Below are 18,707 nucleotides of genomic sequence, written 5' to 3'. Positions count from 1 at the left end.
ATGGAATGTGGTTGAAGCCTGAAACCCTCTCAAGTTGTGATTGAATAACTGACTATTCATATTAAGCTGTATATATTTGTAAATATTTTTCTTTTTGGCATTGGATAAATTGCAATATTTTTTTTTTTTGTTTTTTTGTTTGGTTTTACACTGGAATTTAATAAACACCGATTTTTGCACCTCAAACTGGAACGTACCCACGTGTCTTTTCCGTCGGACCATCACACAGCCTATTTAATTACCAATTATTGTTTGGATAAGATTTAATAAGAGCATCGCAGGTGTTTGGGAGAATGCATAATTCACTGTAGTTACTGCTTAAGAATGTAGTAATAAGCATAAATACTGCTTAAGAATGTAGTAATAAGCACAGATACTGCTTAAGAATGTAGTAATAAGCACAGATACTGCTTAATAATGTAGTAATAAGCATAAATACTGCTTAAGAATGTAGTAATAAGCACAGATACTGCTTAAGAATGTAGTAATAAGCATAGTTACTGCTTAATAATGTAGTAATAAGCATAATTACTGCTTAAGAATGTAGTAATAAGCACAGATACTGCTTAAGAATGTAGTAATAAGCATAGATACTGCTTAAGAATGTAGTAATAAGCATAGTTACTGCTTAAGAATGTAGTAATAAGCATAATTACTGCTTAAGAATGTAGTAATAAGCATAGATACTGCTTAAGAATGCAGTAATAAGCATAAATACTGCTTAAGACTGTAGTAATAAGCATAGTTACTGCTTAAGAATGTAGTAATAAGCATAGTTACTGCTTAAGAATGTAGTAATAAGCATAGATACTGCTTAAGAATGTAGTAATAAGCATAAATACTGCTTAAGAATGTAGTAATAAGCATAAATAATGCTTAAGAATGTAGTAATAAGCATAGTTACTGCTTAAGAATGTAGTAATAAGCATAGATACTGCTTAAAAATGTAGTAATAAGCACAGATACTGCTTAAGAATGTGGTAATAAGCATATATCCTGCTTAAGAATTTGGTAATAAGTATAGATACTGCTTAAGAATGTAGTAATAAGCATAGATACTGCTTAAGAATGTAGTAATAAGCACAGATACTGCTTAAGAATGTGGTAATAAGCATATATCCTGCTTAAGAATGTGGTAATAAGCATATATCCTGCTTAAGAATGTGGTAATAAGTATAGATACTGCTTAAGAATGTAGTAATAAGCACAGATACTGCTTAAGAATGTAGTAATAAGCATAGATACTGCTTAAGAATGTAGTAATAAGCACAGATACTGCTTAAGAATGTAGTAATAAGCATAGATACTGCTTAAGAAGGTAGTAATAAGCATAGATACTGCTTAAGAATGTGGTAATAAGCACAGATACTGCTTAAGAATGTAGTAATAAGCATAGATACTGCTTAAGAAGGTAGTAATAAGCATAGATACTGCTTAAGAATGTAGTAATAAGCAGTCAGTTTCCATACCTTGTTCATCAGTGTTTGTGATTACTGGGTTGTGTATACATTACAGAACTTCCATCTGTACTATTTTAATCACTTTCTTTCTTCCTCTTGTGGCTAGAATCTGTCACTTTTTTGAAACACGAAGTTTGGATGTCCTGGTTGACTTTTTCTAAGTGTAAATGAGTGAACACACATCTGCTTATTTTAACACACAATTACTGTTTATTTGTTATATTTAACATAAATAAGTACTTAAATCTGGTGTACATACTGTAAATTCTCTATATTGTCTTAAATTATTAGTAAAGTGTTTATTTTTACATAAATGGCTGCAACTGTAACAACTGCAATTTCCCCCTGGGATCAATAAAGGAATCTGAATCTGAATAATAAATGTGATCAATCTATATCACCTTTCACAAACCCAAGGTTGCATTACATTGAGAAGCAAAACACAGTGCACCCAAAAAAAATAAAGACTAAGACTTGGAGAAAGAAGCAGGAAGGTTTAAAGTTGAGCCTAAAGAGGTCCAAAGTTTAGGAACAGCAGCACTGAAAAACCTGCCACCAGCTGACAGGAGTCTCGTGTATGGTATAGCTAGAAGTCCAGCGCTAGAAGATCTGAGGGAGTGAGAGGGACAGTAAGGATGAAGTGGCTCTCTGAGGGGCTGAGACCATGAAGGGCTTTGAAAGTCAGCAGGAGAAGTTTGTATTTGATACAGTGAGATACTGAAATATTGATAAATTAGACATATTTTCCAGCATATTGGAAACAGTTAAACATAAAATGTGGCCTGTGTAAAAGTCACAGCACATGTTTTTTACAATGTTATACTCAACAAGTAAATAGAAAATGACTAAAAGTTATTAAGTGACCCTTATTAGTGCCACAACAGGGAAATTCACCTCCCCATTTAACCCATCTGTGCAGTGAAACCCCACATACACACTAGTGAACACACACACTAGGGGGCAGTGAGCACACTTGCCCAGAGCGATGGGCAGCCCTATCCATGGCCCACATATTTATCACTAGTAAGCATGAAGCTCCACAGGACAACACAACTTAACTTTTTGGCTTAACAATTTCATTTTTGTGAAATTTTCAACACAGATTTGTTTGGCTGCCTCCCCTGCAATACGTAACATGTTTCACTGAACATAAACTGTCAACCATTTAGGTTAATATGAGCTTGTTTTCTACTAGAAATGAAGCTGAATGGTGGCAAATTAAGTAGAATAAATGTCTCTACAACAGAATCAATCAGTCATGAGAGGACAACTGAAACATTGGGGGGAGAGTATTTTATTTCTAAAGGCAAGGGGCAAAAATGTATGAAGCTGACGTTTAATATTGCTTGTTGTTTGAGCAGATTTTCAGATTTCTTTCTTATTGTTTTATTGAATTTGTGTTTTTTTTTAATACTGATATTTATGACAAAATGCCATTACCAGCCCACTATGAACTACTTCACCCTCCCCCCATTCCACCCACTTCACACCCCAACTCCACCCCCCCCCCCCTCCACCTCTCACTCCAGTCCTCACACTCCACCCCTCAGTATTGGCCCAAGGACCACCAAAGGGCGCATCACAGTCCACTTGTGGCCCAAGGTTGGTTCTCTGATGGTTGAGAAACCTTGCTGTAGAACTTATTTTCACAGAAAATCAACCAGACGTGTGATTTGACCAAGGGTGTTCAAATGTTTGCAAATTATTGTATAACAAACTCACAGTAAGCGCTGACTAGGCGATAGTACAGGCTCCCGATAGCAGGGTTAGTTTTTCAACTAAGACCCCCCCAAAGTAAACAACCCCCCCCCCCATCCCCCCGTAAATTCAAAACAAGATGATATCAGCTTATCTACTTCAATATCTTCAACTTCAATATCTATTCAACACGTTATACTGTTTATACTGAATATGTTTTTTCTGTATTTTGGTTGGAAAGCCTTTCCAATTAAGAAAAAACATGAAAGTGTATTGAATGAACCCCTTACATGGCCAGGGCCCTGAGTTACTGTACTTATGGAATAATCAGCCTTTAAGGGGTTTAAATATAAGCTTTAATACACACTGAGGCTTATGATTCAGTTACTACAGGAACTTGAAACGCAAACATTTTGAGCTATTCTTAGGTTAAAGAACTGTGTAATAAAGCCATGAGCCGTTTAAGTGGCTAATTATGTTAGAATCATTTTTCCAGACCTTATAGTGACCATTAAAGTGGACTCCTCAGTTAACTCTGTTACAGTAATCCTGCCTATGATGTTAGTTGTGACATTTCCACTTTTTGCTCACTAGGTGCTGGAAACAAAATTCACACTCAAGCACCGCTGTTGGTTTGTTCTCCCCTGAAAACTAATAAATGAACGGTACAAATGCATTTGGTACTATTCATCAATTGTAATAATGGCCCTTTTAAATAAGTAAATAATTCATCGTCTTTCTCTAGTAATGGTGGAATTGAACTTCATGTAGCACTGAAATGTCTTGTGTGTGTGACGCTCAGTCCCAATAACATATTTCAGTGAAGAACAGATTGATGAAAATGGCATTTCATGCATTTTGAGACTATATTCTGTTGAATGAAGCTATTCTAAGGATCAGAATAGTAACATATCTTTCCATTATCTTACTTTTAAAGTTTCAAAGAACTTAAAGTCACACTATGTAAGTTTTGGGGATTTGGAGACCTCTCTGGTAGAAATATGTAATTGCATGCAATGTTGCAGTGTATTGAAGAACATTTTATAATACAATAGAACCATTGGCCAACTGTCTTTTGCACACAGAGGAATCAGAACTCCACATTTAACCCATCCATGCAGTGAAACACCCACATACATGCACACTAGAGAACATACACACTAGGGGGCAGTGAACACACTTACCCGGAGCAGTTCGCAGCCCTATCCACAGCACCCAAGGAGCAGTTGTGGGTTAGGTGTCTTGCTCAAAGATATTTCAGTCACGCACTGTTGGCTGAGGGGATCAAACCGGCGACCTTCAAGCCACAAGGCTGATTCCCTAACCTCCAGCCCATGATTGTACAACATGAGTTGTGCTTCGGACCCCTTCCCCAAGCGGATGAATCTGATGATTGTGAGCATGTTGTAAGAGAATTCAAAGAGAACTCAGTCAAAATGTGGTGCAGGACGTGTCGTATGAGGATGTGAATGAATTATCATACCATTGTTATCATGTGTTCATCAGTAAATTGTTGATTTTAGCCTCTGGGACCGTGGTCAAAAAACTCCCACAAAATCTGACCTGACACCTCTGACGTTTGAAAGATTATTTAACGCTTTACAGGGCGACATACACTATATTTCCAAAAGCATCCAGTCACCCATCCAAATCATTGAATTCAGGTGTTCCAATCACTTCCATGGCCACAGGTGTATAAAGCCGAGCCCCTAGTCCTGCAGACTGCTTCTACAGACATTAGTGAAAGAATGGGTCGCTCTCAGGAGCTCAGTGAGTTCCAGCGTGGTGCCGTGATCGGACGCCACCTGTGCAGCAAGTCCAGTCGTGAAATTTCCTCACTACTAAATATTCCACAGTCCACTGTCAGTGGGATTATAACAAAGTGGAAGTGATTGGGAACGACAGCAACTCAGCCACGAAGTGGTCGGCCACGTAAAATGACAGAGCGGGGTCAGCGGATGCTGAGGGGCATAGTGCGCAGAGGTCACCAACTTTCTGCAGAGTCAATCGCTACAGACCTCCAAACTTCATGTGGCCTTCAGATCAGCTCAAGAACAGCGTAGAGAGCTTCATGGAATGGGTTTCCATGGCCGGGCAGCTGCATTCAAGCCTTACATCACCAAGCGCAATGCAAAGTGTGGAATGCAGTGGTGTAAAGCGCCGCCACTGGACTCTAGAGCAGTGGAGACGTGTTCTCTGGAGTGACCAATCACGCTTCTCCATCTGGGAATCCGATGGACTAGTCTGGGTTTGGCAGTTGCCTGGAGACGGTACTTGTCTGACTGTGTTGTGCCGAGTGTAAAGTTTGGTGGAGGGGGGATTATGGTGTGGGGTTGTTTTTCAGGAGTTGGGCTCGGGCCCCTTAGTTCCAGTGAAAGGAACTCTTAAAGCTTCAGCACCAAGAGATTTTGGAGAATTTCATGCTCCCAACTCTGGGAACAGTTTGGGGACGGCCCCTTCCTGTTCCAACATGACTGCACACCAGTGCACAAAGCAGGTCCATAAAGACGTGGATGAGCCAGTTTGGTGTGGAAGTATTTGACAGGCATGCACAGAATCCTGACCTGAACCTGATAGAACCCCTTTGGGATGAATTAGAGCAGAGACTGAGAGCCAGGCCTTCTCGTCCAACATCAGTGTCTGACCTCACAAATGTGCTTCTGGAAGAACGGTCAAAAAGCTGTTATAGCTGCAGAGGGTGGGCCAACATCGTATTAAACCCTATGGATTAAGAATTGGATGTCACTCAAGTTCATTTGCATGTGAAGGCAGATGAGCAAATATTTTTGGCAAGATATGTATTTTGTAAGTTAACATAACATTATTTTGCAGTGAAGACACTATACTGACCTGTACTGGACACAGAAGCCTGAATGCAAAGTGGATTCATATGATTGCCACTGTAAAAGTATTTGAGCCATGCTGGATCAGAACCGACAAAGCCCTGCTGGTGATGTCCGGTATAAATAAAATTAATATGTGGCCAGGACTTAGCAAGCTGTGAGAACAAGATAATTAAGTTGTGGTCACGACTTAGTAAGGCATGGGAATGAGATTCTAATGTGTGGCCACAAAGTAAGGCATGATCTTGTCCCCCCACCATATTCGTATCTCATCCCCATGACTTCCTTAGTCATGGCCATAGATATCAATCTATCCGTCTATCCAGTGGTCTTTGGTTTCCTAATTCAGGGAGGGAAATATTAACAAAATCCATTTCAAACGCTGAGACCTCCATGTAGCTCTTAGAGTTCTCTGTGTCTCAAATACTGACCGTGTTATCCGCCTCCTCGTGCACTGATTGAAAGAAATTCTATTCTTCTCCTCTCTGTTATTTCAGATTTTCATCTTTGAGAATAATATCTACTACCGGGCCACCATAGAGAACCGCTCCATCCGCCTGGTTTCCACCGGCAAAGAGGGAGTGATATTCAACGGCCTCAGCGACTGGCTTTATGAAGGTAAGCTACGTATTTAGCATTTAGCATTTCACCGTGTCAAACGTTTTTTTCTTTTTCTCTCTTCTTTTCTTTCTCTTTCCTCTCTCTCTTTCTCTTTTGCTCTCTTTCTTACTGTTTTTTCTGTTTCTGTCTCTCTCTTCCTCTCTGTCATCCTCTCTTACATTTCTTTGTCTTTTAGTCCCCTCACTGTCTTTCTCTTAATTTCTTCTCTTTCTCTTTTGCTGTCTCACTTTCTCTCTCTGTTAGCTTTAATGACTGTACTTATATCTCATGTAGAGTCAGGAGGCTGTATTGTATTAGTCCACAGGGAGAGCAGCTGCTCTGTGTGTGTCTTTATTATAAATCCATTCAAACAGCTGCATCAAACGCAGAGAACAGCCACTGAATGCATATTCATATTTCTCTGTGGGCAGACTTGTTTACACAGGAGAGTATTCTACAGCAGTGTGAATGGAGATGATCATTCTAGAACAGTGTGAATAGAGGAGAGCATTCTAGAACAGCGTGAATAGAGGAGAGCATTCTAGAACAGTGTGAATGGAGGAGAGCATTCCAAACCAGTGTGATTGGAGGAGAGCATTCTAGAACAGCGTGAATAGAGGAGAGCATTCTAGAACAGTGTGAATGGAGGAAAGCATTCCAAACCAGTGTGAATGGAGGAGAGCATTCTAGAACAGTTTGAATAGAGGAGAGCATTCTAGAACAGCGTGAATAGAGGAGAGCATTCTAGAACAGTGTGAATGGGGAGAGCATTCTAGAACAGTGTGAATAGAGGAGAGCATTCTAGAACAGTGTGAATAGAGGAGAGCATTCTAGAACAGCGTGAATAGAGGAGAGCATTCTAGAACAGTGTGAATGGAGGAGAGCATTCCAAACCAGTGTGAACGGAGGAGAGCATTCTAGAACAGTGTGAATAGAGGAGAGCATTCTAGAACAGTGTGAATGGGGAGAGCATTCTAGAACAGTGTGAATCCAGGAGAGCATTCTAGAACAGCATGAATAGAGGAGAGCATTCTACAGCAGTGAGATTGGAGGAGGGCTTTCCAAACCAGTGTGAACAGAGGAGAGCATTCTAGAACAGTGTGAATGGAGGAGAGCATTCTAGAACAGCGTGAATAGAGGAGAGCATTCTAGAACAGTGTGAATGGAGGAAAGCATTCCAAACCAGTGTGAATGGAGGAGAGCATTCTAGAACAGTTTGAATAGAGGAGAGCATTCTAGAACAGCGTGAATAGAGGAGAGCATTCTAGAACAGTCTGAATGGGGAGAGCATTCTAGAACAGTGTGAATAGAGGAGAGCATTCTAGAACAGTGTGAATAGAGGAGAGCATTCTAGAACAGCGTGAATAGAGGAGAGCATTCTAGAACAGTGTGAATGGAGGAGAGCATTCCAAACCAGTGTGAACGGAGGAGAGCATTCTAGAACAGTGTGAATAGAGGAGAGCATTCTAGAACAGCGTGAATAGAGGAGAGCATTCTAGAACAGTGTGAATGGAGGAGAGCATTCTAGAACAGCATGAATAGAGGAGAGCATTCTAGAACAGTGTGAATGAAGGAAAGCATTCCAAACCAGTGTGAATGGAGGGGAGCATTCTAGAACAGTTTGAATAGAGGAGAGCATTCTAGAACAGCGTGAATAGAGGAGAGCATTCTAGAACAGTGTGAATGGGGAGAGCATTCTAGAACAGTGTGAATAGAGGAGAGCATTCTAGAACAGTGTGAATAGAGGAGAGCATTCTAGAACAGTGTGAATAGAGGAGAGCATTCTAGAACAGCGTGAATAGAGGAGAGCATTCTAGAACAGTGTGAATGGAGGAGAGCATTCCAAACCAGTGTGAACGGAGGAGAGCATTCTAGAACAGTGTGAATAGAGGAGAGCATTCTAGAACAGTGTGAATGGGGAGAGCATTCTAGAACAGTGTGAATCCAGGAGAGCATTCTAGAACAGCATGAATAGAGGAGAGCATTCTACAGCAGTGAGATTGGAGGAGGGCTTTCCAAACCAGTGTGAACGGAGGAGAGCGTTCTAGAACAGCGTGAATAGAGGAGAGCATTCTAGAACAGTGTGAATGGAGGAGAGCATTCCAAACCAGTGTGAACGGAGGAGAGCATTCTAGAACAGTGTGAATAGAGGAGAGCATGCTAGAACAGTGTGAATGGAGGAGAGCATTCCAAACCAGTGTGAACGGAGGAGAGCATTCTAGAACAGTGTGAATAGAGGAGAGCATTCTAGAACAGCGTGAATAGAGGAGAGCATTCTAGAACAGTGTGAATGAGGAGAGCATTCCAAACCAGTGTGAACGGAGGAGAGACTTCTAGAACAGTGTGAATAGAGGAGAGCATTCTAGAACAGCGTGAATAGAGGAGAGCATTCTAGAACAGTCTGAATGGGGAGAGCATTCTAGAACAGTGTGAATAGAGGAGAGCATTCTACAGCAGTGTGAATGGAGGAGAGCTTTCCAAACCATTGTGATTGGAGGAGAGCATTCTAGAACAGTGTGAATCCAGGAGAGCATTCTAGAACAGCGTGAATAGAGGAGAGCATTCTAGAACAGTCTGAATGGGGAGAGCATTCTAGAACAGTGTGAATAGAGGAGAGCATTCTACAGCAGTGTGAATGGAGCAGAGCTTTCCAAACCATTGTTATTGGAGGAGAGCATTCTAGAACAGCGTGAATAGAGGAGAGCATTCTAGAACAGTGTGAATGGAGGAGAGCATTCCAAACCAGTGTGAACGGAGGAGAGCATTCTAGAACAGTTTGAATAGAGGAGAGCATTCTAGAACAGTGTGAATGGAGGAGAGCATTCCAAACCAGTGTGAACGGAGGTGAGCATTCTAGAACAGTGTGAATAGAGGAGGGCGTTCTAGAACAGCATGAATAGAGGAGAGCATTCTAGAACAGTCTGAATGGGGAGAGCATTCTAGAACAGTGTGAATAGAGGAGAGCATTCTACAGCAGTGTGAATGGAGGAGAGCTTTCCAAACCATTGTGATTGGAGGAGAGCATTCTAGAACAGCGTGAATAGAGGAGAGCATTCTAGAACAGTGTGAATGGAGGAGAGCATTCCAAACCAGTGTGAACGGAGGAGAGCATTCTAGAACAGTGTGAATAGAGGAGAGCATTCTAGAACAGCGTGAATAGAGGAGAGCATTCTAGAACAGTCTGAATGGGGAGAGCATTCTAGAACAGTGTGAATAGAGGAGAGCATTCTACAGCAGTGTGATTGGAGGAGAGCATTCTAGAACAGCGTGAATTGAGGAGAGCGTTTTAGAACAGCGTGAATGGGGGGAGCATTGTAAAGCAGTGTGAACGGAGGAGAGCATTCTAGAACAGTGTGTGTGTTGGGGAGGGGGGGTTAGAGCAGTGTGAATAGAGGTGGGCTGTCCAAATCAGTGTGAATAGAGGAGAGCATTCTAGAACAGTGTGAATGGGAGGCAGCATTCCAAACCAGTGTGAACGGAGGAGAGCGTTCTAGAAATGTGTGAATGGGAGGCAGCATTCCAAACCAGTGTGAACGGAGGAGAGCGTTCTCGAACAGTGTGAATGGAGGAGAGCATTCTAGAACAGCTTGAATGGTGGAGAGCATTCTAGAACAGCATGATTAGAGGAGGGTATTCTACAGCAGTGAGAATGGATGAGAGCATTCTAGGACAGTGTGAGTGGAGGAGAGCTTTCCAAATCAGTGTGAATGGGGGAGAGCATTCTAGAACAGTTTGAAAGGAGGAGAGCATTCTAGAACAGTGTGAAAAGAGGAAAGCATTCTAGGACAGCATAAATGGAGGAGAGAGGTTTGTGGTTTTTAGCCTTACAGAGATTTTAACAGATTCCCCCTAATCTTTTGATGACATTATCTACTGTGGAGGCTGAAAAGTCCTTGCAAATTCTTGTAGAGCAGTGTTGTTCTAGGACAGTTGGATGGTTTGCTCATTAATTTTTGGCCTTGACTCGGAAAGCACCAGGTCTTTCCTGGAAGCTCCTTTTATTCCCAAGCATGGCTGTAAAATGTTCTTTAAACTTTAGATATCTTGTTTTTGTTCTGCTTTCATTCAAATATTGGTCAAAGTTATTTTCCCTGCCTTTCACAAACTGTCCTACTTTTTTAGTATTGGATTTGTATTTTATGTATTCTGAGGTTTCTAGTTCCTAGAAAGTTCACCGTGAAAATATAATTAGAAAAACAAAGAAGCTGATAAGATAAAATATTACATATCTTGTCTTTATAATGTTTACATTCAAACACAGGTCAAAATAGATTCATAAATCGCTCATATCTTTTTTGTTTTGCACACTGTCCCCACTTGTTTTGGAAATTCGTTAGCGTTGTCCTGACTGCATGCCTAAATCAAAATGTACTCATCTCAAACTGTGGTGGACTTGGTGGTTTGGTGGTGTCTGACACTGTATGACATGCTGTTATCTATAAACAGGGGCAATAGAGGGTCTGAGCACAGCTTAGTTAGTCTAAGGCCCTATTCAATCTGGATTAGTTTTACCAGAGTGGACAGTGTAATTTCTGTGTGATTTGACTTGCCCCACACTTCTGAACAACAACAACACATTGTGCTGCTAAATGATCCATAGGCTAGTGTAGTGAAGGCTAGTAAAGTGAGTTCATTCAACTTAACAAATGCTGCACAACAAAACGGAAAATGCACAGCCTTGCTAGAGATGATTCATTTTCTAGAGCAGTATGAATGGAAGAGAATGTGTGTGTGTGTGTGTGTGTGTGTGTGCGTGTGTGTGTGTGTGTGTGTGTGTGTGTGTGTCCATTTATATGACCCCGTATCTTGCCAGTGTTTGAGACCAGCCTGTGTGTGTGCGGTGCTGAACTCTGTGTAGGTCATCCTGAGAGTTGTAGAATATTATGAAGGTGCCTGTTTGGATTGGTGCCAAGAGCAACACCACTCTTCATTTACATTTTTCAATCTGAGCCACCATCTCAGAGCCTGATATCGCTGACCTTTGACCCTGGGTTTATGAGCCTTCATTACTTATGATTCTAGAATTCTGAGGCTTATATACTCTATAACTGTAATGACTGATAATTCTAGAATGGTGAGGCTTAAATACTCTAGAACTGTAACGATTGATAGTTCTAGAATTCTGATGTTTATAAACTCTAGTCCTGTAATGGTTGATAAGTGTAGAATTCAAAGGTTTTAATAAGTCTAGGGGCCGGTTTCAGGAAAACCTTAAGCTATAATTATAGATTTCTAGGTTTTTAAGAGCTATAATAAGGTTAATAAAAATCATAAGAAAGTCATTTGTTCTTGAAATTAGTCTGAAGAAAAGGTTTAAAACAATAATATAAAATATATATATATATATATATTGTTTAATAGTACTAATACTAATAATAACAATATTTCAGAACTTTTTAAGAATGAAGTTCAAATTAAATGTCCAAGGAAGATTTCCTTCATGAATCCGGCCTCAGAAATCTAATTGTTGATCATTCTTGATAAGTTGATAATTCTACAGTCCTGCGGTTTAACTGGGCTCTACAGGTTAAAACTTGTATTAAACCTTTGAGCTATTCTTCATGAGCCGATGTGCTGTGAAGGTTTGGAGTGTTCAGATACAAATTAGGAGCGAGCAACCTCACTTTAGAAACTTTCATGCTACTTTGGTGAACTTTCATGCTGCCGGGTTGCCTGTTTTTGCGTCACTGTGGCGATGCTGAATTCAGTCGGAGAGTTGCGTTCTGCTGTGCTTCTGTAGTTATACTGATGATTAATAAATCATAGAATAATCCCAGCCTCTTGAATACAAATGACATTAGGCCTGGTCTTGGCTAACAGGTGGCTGTGTGTGCGTCGTGGCAATGTTTAGCTGTCGAGGATTCCCTGTGGAGCTGGAACTCATTCCAAATGGGTGCTGGTGGGATTGGAGAAAGGTTAATGTATGGTAATGCATACTGTTTCCTCTTACAACCCCCACAGCATTATCCTGCTAATTCCCTAAATCATACAAGCAGTTTAGCTTAAAACCTCAACACTGACTGAAATTACAACAGCAAGGTGGACGCTGGTTAAAGCTTCAGCGCAGTGCAGTCAGAAGGATCGAAGGTCACAGGCATTCAGTTGTGGTGTTTAGCCTTGCGGAGATTTTACCAGATGCCCTGAGTCTTTTGATGACATTATGTACTGTGGAAGGTGAAATAGCTAAAATCATTACAAATGCTTGGTGAGGAATGTTGTGTTTAGACACTTGGAGTCTTTGCTCATAAATTTTTGCCCTTGACTCGTCCTTCCTCAGAAATGACCAGGCCTTATCAGTCCACCTTGTAGATGTAAAGTCAGAGACGACAGCTCATCTGCTGCTGCACAGTTTGTGTTGGTCATCCTCTAGTCCTTCATCAGTGGTCACAGGACACTGTTGGCTTGATATTTCTGGTTGGTGGACTGTTCTCAGTCCAGCAGCGACACTGAGGTGTTTAAAAAATCCAGCAGCACTGCTGTGTCTGATCCACTCAGACCAGCGCAACACACACTGACACACGACCACCATGTCAGTGTTACTGCAGTGCTGAGAATGATCCACCACCCAAATAGTACCTGCTCTGTGAGGGTCCATGGGGGTCCTGACCACTGAAGAACAGGGTAACAGAGTATCAGAGAAACAGATGGACTACAGTCTGTAACTGTAGAACTACAGAGTGCAGCTATACAGTAAGTGGAGCTGATAAACTGGACAAGGAGTGTAGAAACAAGGTGGTGCTGATAAGCTTAGGCCTGATCGATGTATAGACTTGCGTAAGGCTAGTGAAGTGAGTTCAGTGGGTAGTGAAGTGGGTGCCTTGCGAGAGACAACCATGGTGGTTAGATAGTGTAGTGGTTAACACCTTTGCCTTCTACGCTGTAGATTGGGGTTCAATCCCCCACCAGGGCAAGCACCCTACACTATACCAATAAGGGTCCTTGGGCAAGACTCCTAACACCACCTTGGCCTACCTGTGTAAAAATGATCAAATTGGCATCAGCCAAAGGACATAAATGTAAATTTCTGAGATATTTCATTTTCCTTCTCCTTGTAAGTCAGCCAGCCAAAATATTGTGCATTTCAGGAATCTTGTCGTTAATTTAAGGATTAAGGAATTGTGTCAGACCAAGCTCTGTTTCAGCTGTTAGTCTTGTCTTCAGGTCGCGAAAAAAAGAAAAATGTAGAGGTCCCATTATTTTTTTCACCCAGTAGTTACGTTGCTGTGATGACTTGAACTGCGAATACTGAGGGAGCTCCCAGTTTGATACATTATAGAAGGTCATTTGCTCTGGAATTATTACTTAGCAGACTAATTAAAATTATGAACAGAGCAGATCTGTACTGGATTCAAATCACTGGTTTCTTCGGCAGTCACTCAAATTACACCACCACCCCAGATAAAACTAATCCAGCTCAAATAGAGAGACCGCAAGTTCGATTCCCTCAGCCGTCCATGGCCAGGAGTCCAAGAGATCGTAACTGTCCTCGCTTTGGGTAAGCAGGGTTGTCTTCTTAGTGAACACAGGTGGGAGAAAAAAAAAAGTAGTGGACACTACGCAAAAGTTTATTATCTTTTATTGACGATGACACATGATGTTAACTTGATGTATATGCCCAGTGTTAAACTGGGGGAAAGTTCAGCTCAGCCGCCGTCTTCGAACCTGAAGTTTGCCTGTGCTTTTGTGCATTGCTTCTTAGCTATTAGTCTCAGGAAAAGAACGAAAGAAGAAGAATTGCACCAAACGTGTCTTGACTGACGACAATTAGGAGGAAAATTGTGTAATCTTTTTTTGTGGAGCTACCACTTTAAGACTTGATTAAAAAAGAGCTGCATCTTAGTAAACTCTACAGCAGAGAGTGAAGCTGGGAGTTTGAAGGCACATGTGATGATCACAGCTTTGCAGCCTCTGTAAAACAACTGGAAGTCTCTCTCTCAGAAAGCTTTCATCATGAAAAGGGAGCACAGCAAGTTGAATGGCTCTCTGATTGGCCTTGTCTCTGCTGGAGATGGAGGATAGGAGTAAGAGTGGAGGTGGGTTTTAGTCAGTTCGTTCGCCGCAGGTTCTTTCTGTGAAAATATCCTATAATAAAAATGAAAAGAACTTGGATATCACCCGCCCCACACTCACTCACTCAGTCACTAACCAGCAGGACCCCGTCCATCTGCTTCATCACCGAATCTGCATCTAGACTGGTCTGCACCAGGTTTGCCCAAGTTTAGTCTTAGGTTTGGGTGTGAAGTCTTAGTTCCATTAGTTCGTTTTCAAACTATCCCTTTACTGAATTTGCCTGCACCGCAAATCTGTAAGCAGCGTCGTAATTAGTAAAAACAAACTAATCCATACATCACTTTAACATTGACGATGACGTTAAGAACCAATCGGTAAACCTGCTGCCATGGAAACACAGCAGCAGTTGGCTCTGACTTCTTCATGGAAAAAAAATTGCTCAGCATAGACGAGAATGATGTGTACCGGTTAAACTGGATTAAACTGGATGAATATTTAGTAACTACGAAGGTTAAAACTAGTTTAGCAAAATTAGATAACAACAGACCTAATATGGGGCAAATTATTATGCATAGATGTTTGCATATATACACTACATAGCCAAAAGTATGTGTACACATGTATTCGAGCTTATTGGACCTCCCACCACAAGACCATGGACATTAACAAGGAGCTCGGTTCTCCCTGATTTTAATAGACGTCAGCGTCACTAATTAATGACGTTCTATTAAAAGACTGGTTTACCAAGAGAGACGCTGGAGGACTTTCACCTGAAATGAGTTCATGAAGCCAGTCTGGTTATAAAAATGATAACAGGACATCAGAGCCAGAATTACTCTTTTAGTACTTTTACTTTATACTTAAGTACATTTGAAGGGAAATACTTTAGTACTTTTACTCAAGTGGAGGTCTAAAGGGAGGAACTTCTACTTTTACTGGAGGAATATTTTACCTTGGGGGTCTCGACTTTAACTCAAGTACATGGTTTGTGTACTTCGTCCACCTCTGTATATTTGGGACGTATGCAAGACACCATTGTAGGGCATTGTATCAAAACTGTGTGTATCTGTGTGTGTGTGCGTGTGTGTGTATTTTAATATTTTACACTAATGCTAAAACCTTATTCTCTGTTCTTATTGCTCTTGACTTATTGTTGTGCTCTCCGGTGTCGACCAGAGGAGGGTGGGTTCCCCTTTTGAGTCGTGGATCCTCTCAAGGTTTCTTTCTTTTGCTCTTAGGCCATTTTTCCTTGCCGCTGTCGGCACTGGCGACACTCATGGGGGCTCAGTCCCGGAATTCTCTGTAAAGCTGCTTTGTGACGACGCCTGCTGTAAAAAGCGCTGTATAAATAAACTTTGCCTTGTCTTGTGTATTTGCTGTCATGTTGTGCGCTATAGCTCTGCTGCGACTCTTTTCTGCCCCCTGCTGACTTCAGAAGATAAAGTGAGCACCTAAACTTTCCTGAGTTAAATTCAACCCCCAAAACTGTGTGTATGACATTAAATATACACGCTTGTCAGGTTAGTTTCCACCAGTATCCTGCATTGCGGGCACGGCGCCCTTTGTGTTGCTGGCTTTTGCTTGTCCTATTTACCTTTGGGGAAATTTGCTTTTCCCTGCATGCATTAGCTGCCTCACTCACCTGGGCCAGCGCGTCTCCTCATGAATAAGAGAAGCCACACAGACGATGAATTATTCACATCATACAGTCGCACAAGCGCAAATGAGCCTGCGGAGAACCAGCCTATGACTGATCACCTGGGCAATTAAAAGCCCAAGAGCAGCCCAGGATATGAGACAGAGAGAGTGAGAGTGAGAGAGAGAGACCGAAAATACAACAGAGGCTTATATAGATTGATGGAGCAGGCCTTAGAGACTATTCAACAGCTTCCTCGCAGACGACTCGCGTGGTTTTGCGTCTGATTTAGCCAACAAATCTGATATTGTTGGTCTCACAAACTAGATAGCAGTGGACATAACACACTAATAATATTATACTTTTTAACTCCTTAAAATCCCAGATATGTTACATCTCAAAGGGGAACTCCACCAGTTTTTCTTATAATTTAATGTTTGAGCTGTAAACAGAGTCATTCAGAGTGGTTTGGTGTGAAATGGTTCACTGTAGAGAAACTTCCAGACTCAGATGTCTTTACAGTGGTGGTGATGGGAACCAGACGTCACCATGACTACAACACTAATATAGACATTTTACTTACTATGCAGAACTACCAGAGAACCTACACGAATCTTCTGAGTCTTCTGAGGGACGATTGTGCCTTAGGTCAGCCTTCATGTAGCCCTATATTCACAACCATTTTATGTAGTAATGCTCAGTGAAGGAGCTTTTAGAGTCATTAAACTCTTAAAAATTGGTGGAGTTCCCCTTTGGTAGGGCATCCCCTTGCTGCTGCATGAACTCAAGCCATTTGTATTCTGATATTTCATACTAACACTGTTTGTTATCCGGTCTGGTCTTGACCAGAGGAGGATGGGTTCCTCATTAGAGTCTTGCTTCCTCTCAAGGTTTCTTCCTCTTGCTCTTAGGGAGTTTTTCCTTGCCACTGTCACCATTGGCGACACTCGTCGGGGCTCGGACCCTGATTTAAAGCTGCTTTGTGACGACACCTGTTGTAAAAAGCGCTAGATAAATGAACTTTGACTTGACATGGCTTAATTCATTATTCAGAATCAACAGGGGCTACTGTGCTGTGCAGAGGTCAGGCAGTCCTTAAGCACTAAAGCACATTGTTTATATTGTTTCAGCAGTAAATTGTAAGCATATAGCGATATGTGGAGATCATAAACACATGTTCTGTTCATTTGAGGAGCTTTTACAAATAACTAAATACAATAAACATTTACATTTATTTCATGCAGTTACTGAATAATTTACCTTACGATTTAGGTCATGTAAATTCGGATGGACAAACCGAAATAAACCCTGGAGAATAAGAGCTTAATATTACTTGTATTTTTCTAATATTAGTGTGGTTTAGTGTGATAAATAGCTTAAATATAATTATCTCTGGAGTGTAAATCTTTCTGTACAGTTCTGTGCAGCACGAACTGGCTGATTTATTATTTACTTCGAAATAAAAGTTTGGATGTGCCTGAGGCTCCCGGCCACTTAAGGCAGTTAATACATTTAATCTCATTGTTTTAGGAATGTTCCTTTTCATTTTGTGCTATTTCTCCATTGCAGTGCAGCTTCTTTTATATAAAATAAGCACACTATCATTAAAAGATACGTTGTGATTATTATTAATGCTGCCGAAGTGCACCACCAGACCAAAGTCTGGAGAGTCCCAGCTTTCCAAAATGGTTTTTCATCCAAGCATTTACACCCCCATTGTACAGATTAACAGGTTTATGAAGAGGAATGCAAATGCTGGTGACAAGCCACCAAGCCACGCCCATTTTACACCTTGTTGTGATTTCAGCACTCAAACCTTTCAGGTGTTTAAACCACCTTTGGACGAATAGTTTCAATATGTATTTTTAATTGACAGTAAAGTTACTTAGGCAAAACCTGCTCTTCAGACCACGACCCTCTGATAAACATAGTTTTTTCATTATAATTTAAATGTAATTTACAGTCAGAAAAGTCTGAATATGTAAAGCATATTAATATTAGTGAAAACGCATATGTAACAAAAAATTACACAGAAGGCTCAACTGCTTCAGCGTTCAGAGAGTTGCTCGTCACCTTCATTCCAGCTTCCATTCTTTTCAGGAGACTCACTTTCAGCTCCTCAAAGAACCTGCAGACACGCCTCCAGAGTTCAGTCTGAGAAGCTGGTTGATTTTCTGAAGTAATCAAACCCATTCAGTGGTGAGGTCTGGACTCTGGGGTGGTCAGTCCATCGTCCAGCTTCTTTGTTTGACGTGTCCATCTCCTTTTCTCAGTGAGCTTCTTCTTGATCAGCTTCACATCCTTTCAGACCCACAGCACTGAGTGGTCTTCTCACAGTGGAAGGATGGACAGAAACACCTGTGGATGTTTTCAGATCTGAAGCAGCTTGATCTTCTCCTCTCTCTCAGAGATCAAAGCTTTAAGTGCTGTTTATCTGATGGGGCTGTTTTGGTGTCTACC

General features: G+C 41.2%; 1 protein-coding gene across 4 annotated transcripts in view; it reads left to right on the top strand.

The window, feature by feature from the left end:
* The window catches only part of dpp6a (dipeptidyl-peptidase 6a), a 615,071-nt gene that overhangs the window by 524,954 nt on the left and 71,410 nt on the right, over window positions 1-18,707 (top strand). For all 4 annotated transcript variants that reach the window (XM_017705640.2, XM_017705658.2, XM_037536774.1 and 1 more), the window contains one exon: window positions 6,499-6,619. In XM_017705640.2, coding sequence (XP_017561129.1) covers window positions 6,499-6,619 — 121 coding nt within the window. The remainder of the gene's footprint in view (window positions 1-6,498; window positions 6,620-18,707) is intronic.

This window comes from Pygocentrus nattereri, chromosome 3, assembly GCF_015220715.1.
Source record: "Pygocentrus nattereri isolate fPygNat1 chromosome 3, fPygNat1.pri, whole genome shotgun sequence".
NCBI lineage: Eukaryota > Metazoa > Chordata > Actinopteri > Characiformes > Serrasalmidae > Pygocentrus > Pygocentrus nattereri.
The sequence above is the reverse complement of the archived record's forward strand: the minus strand, read 5'-3'. Positions and strand labels throughout refer to the sequence as shown.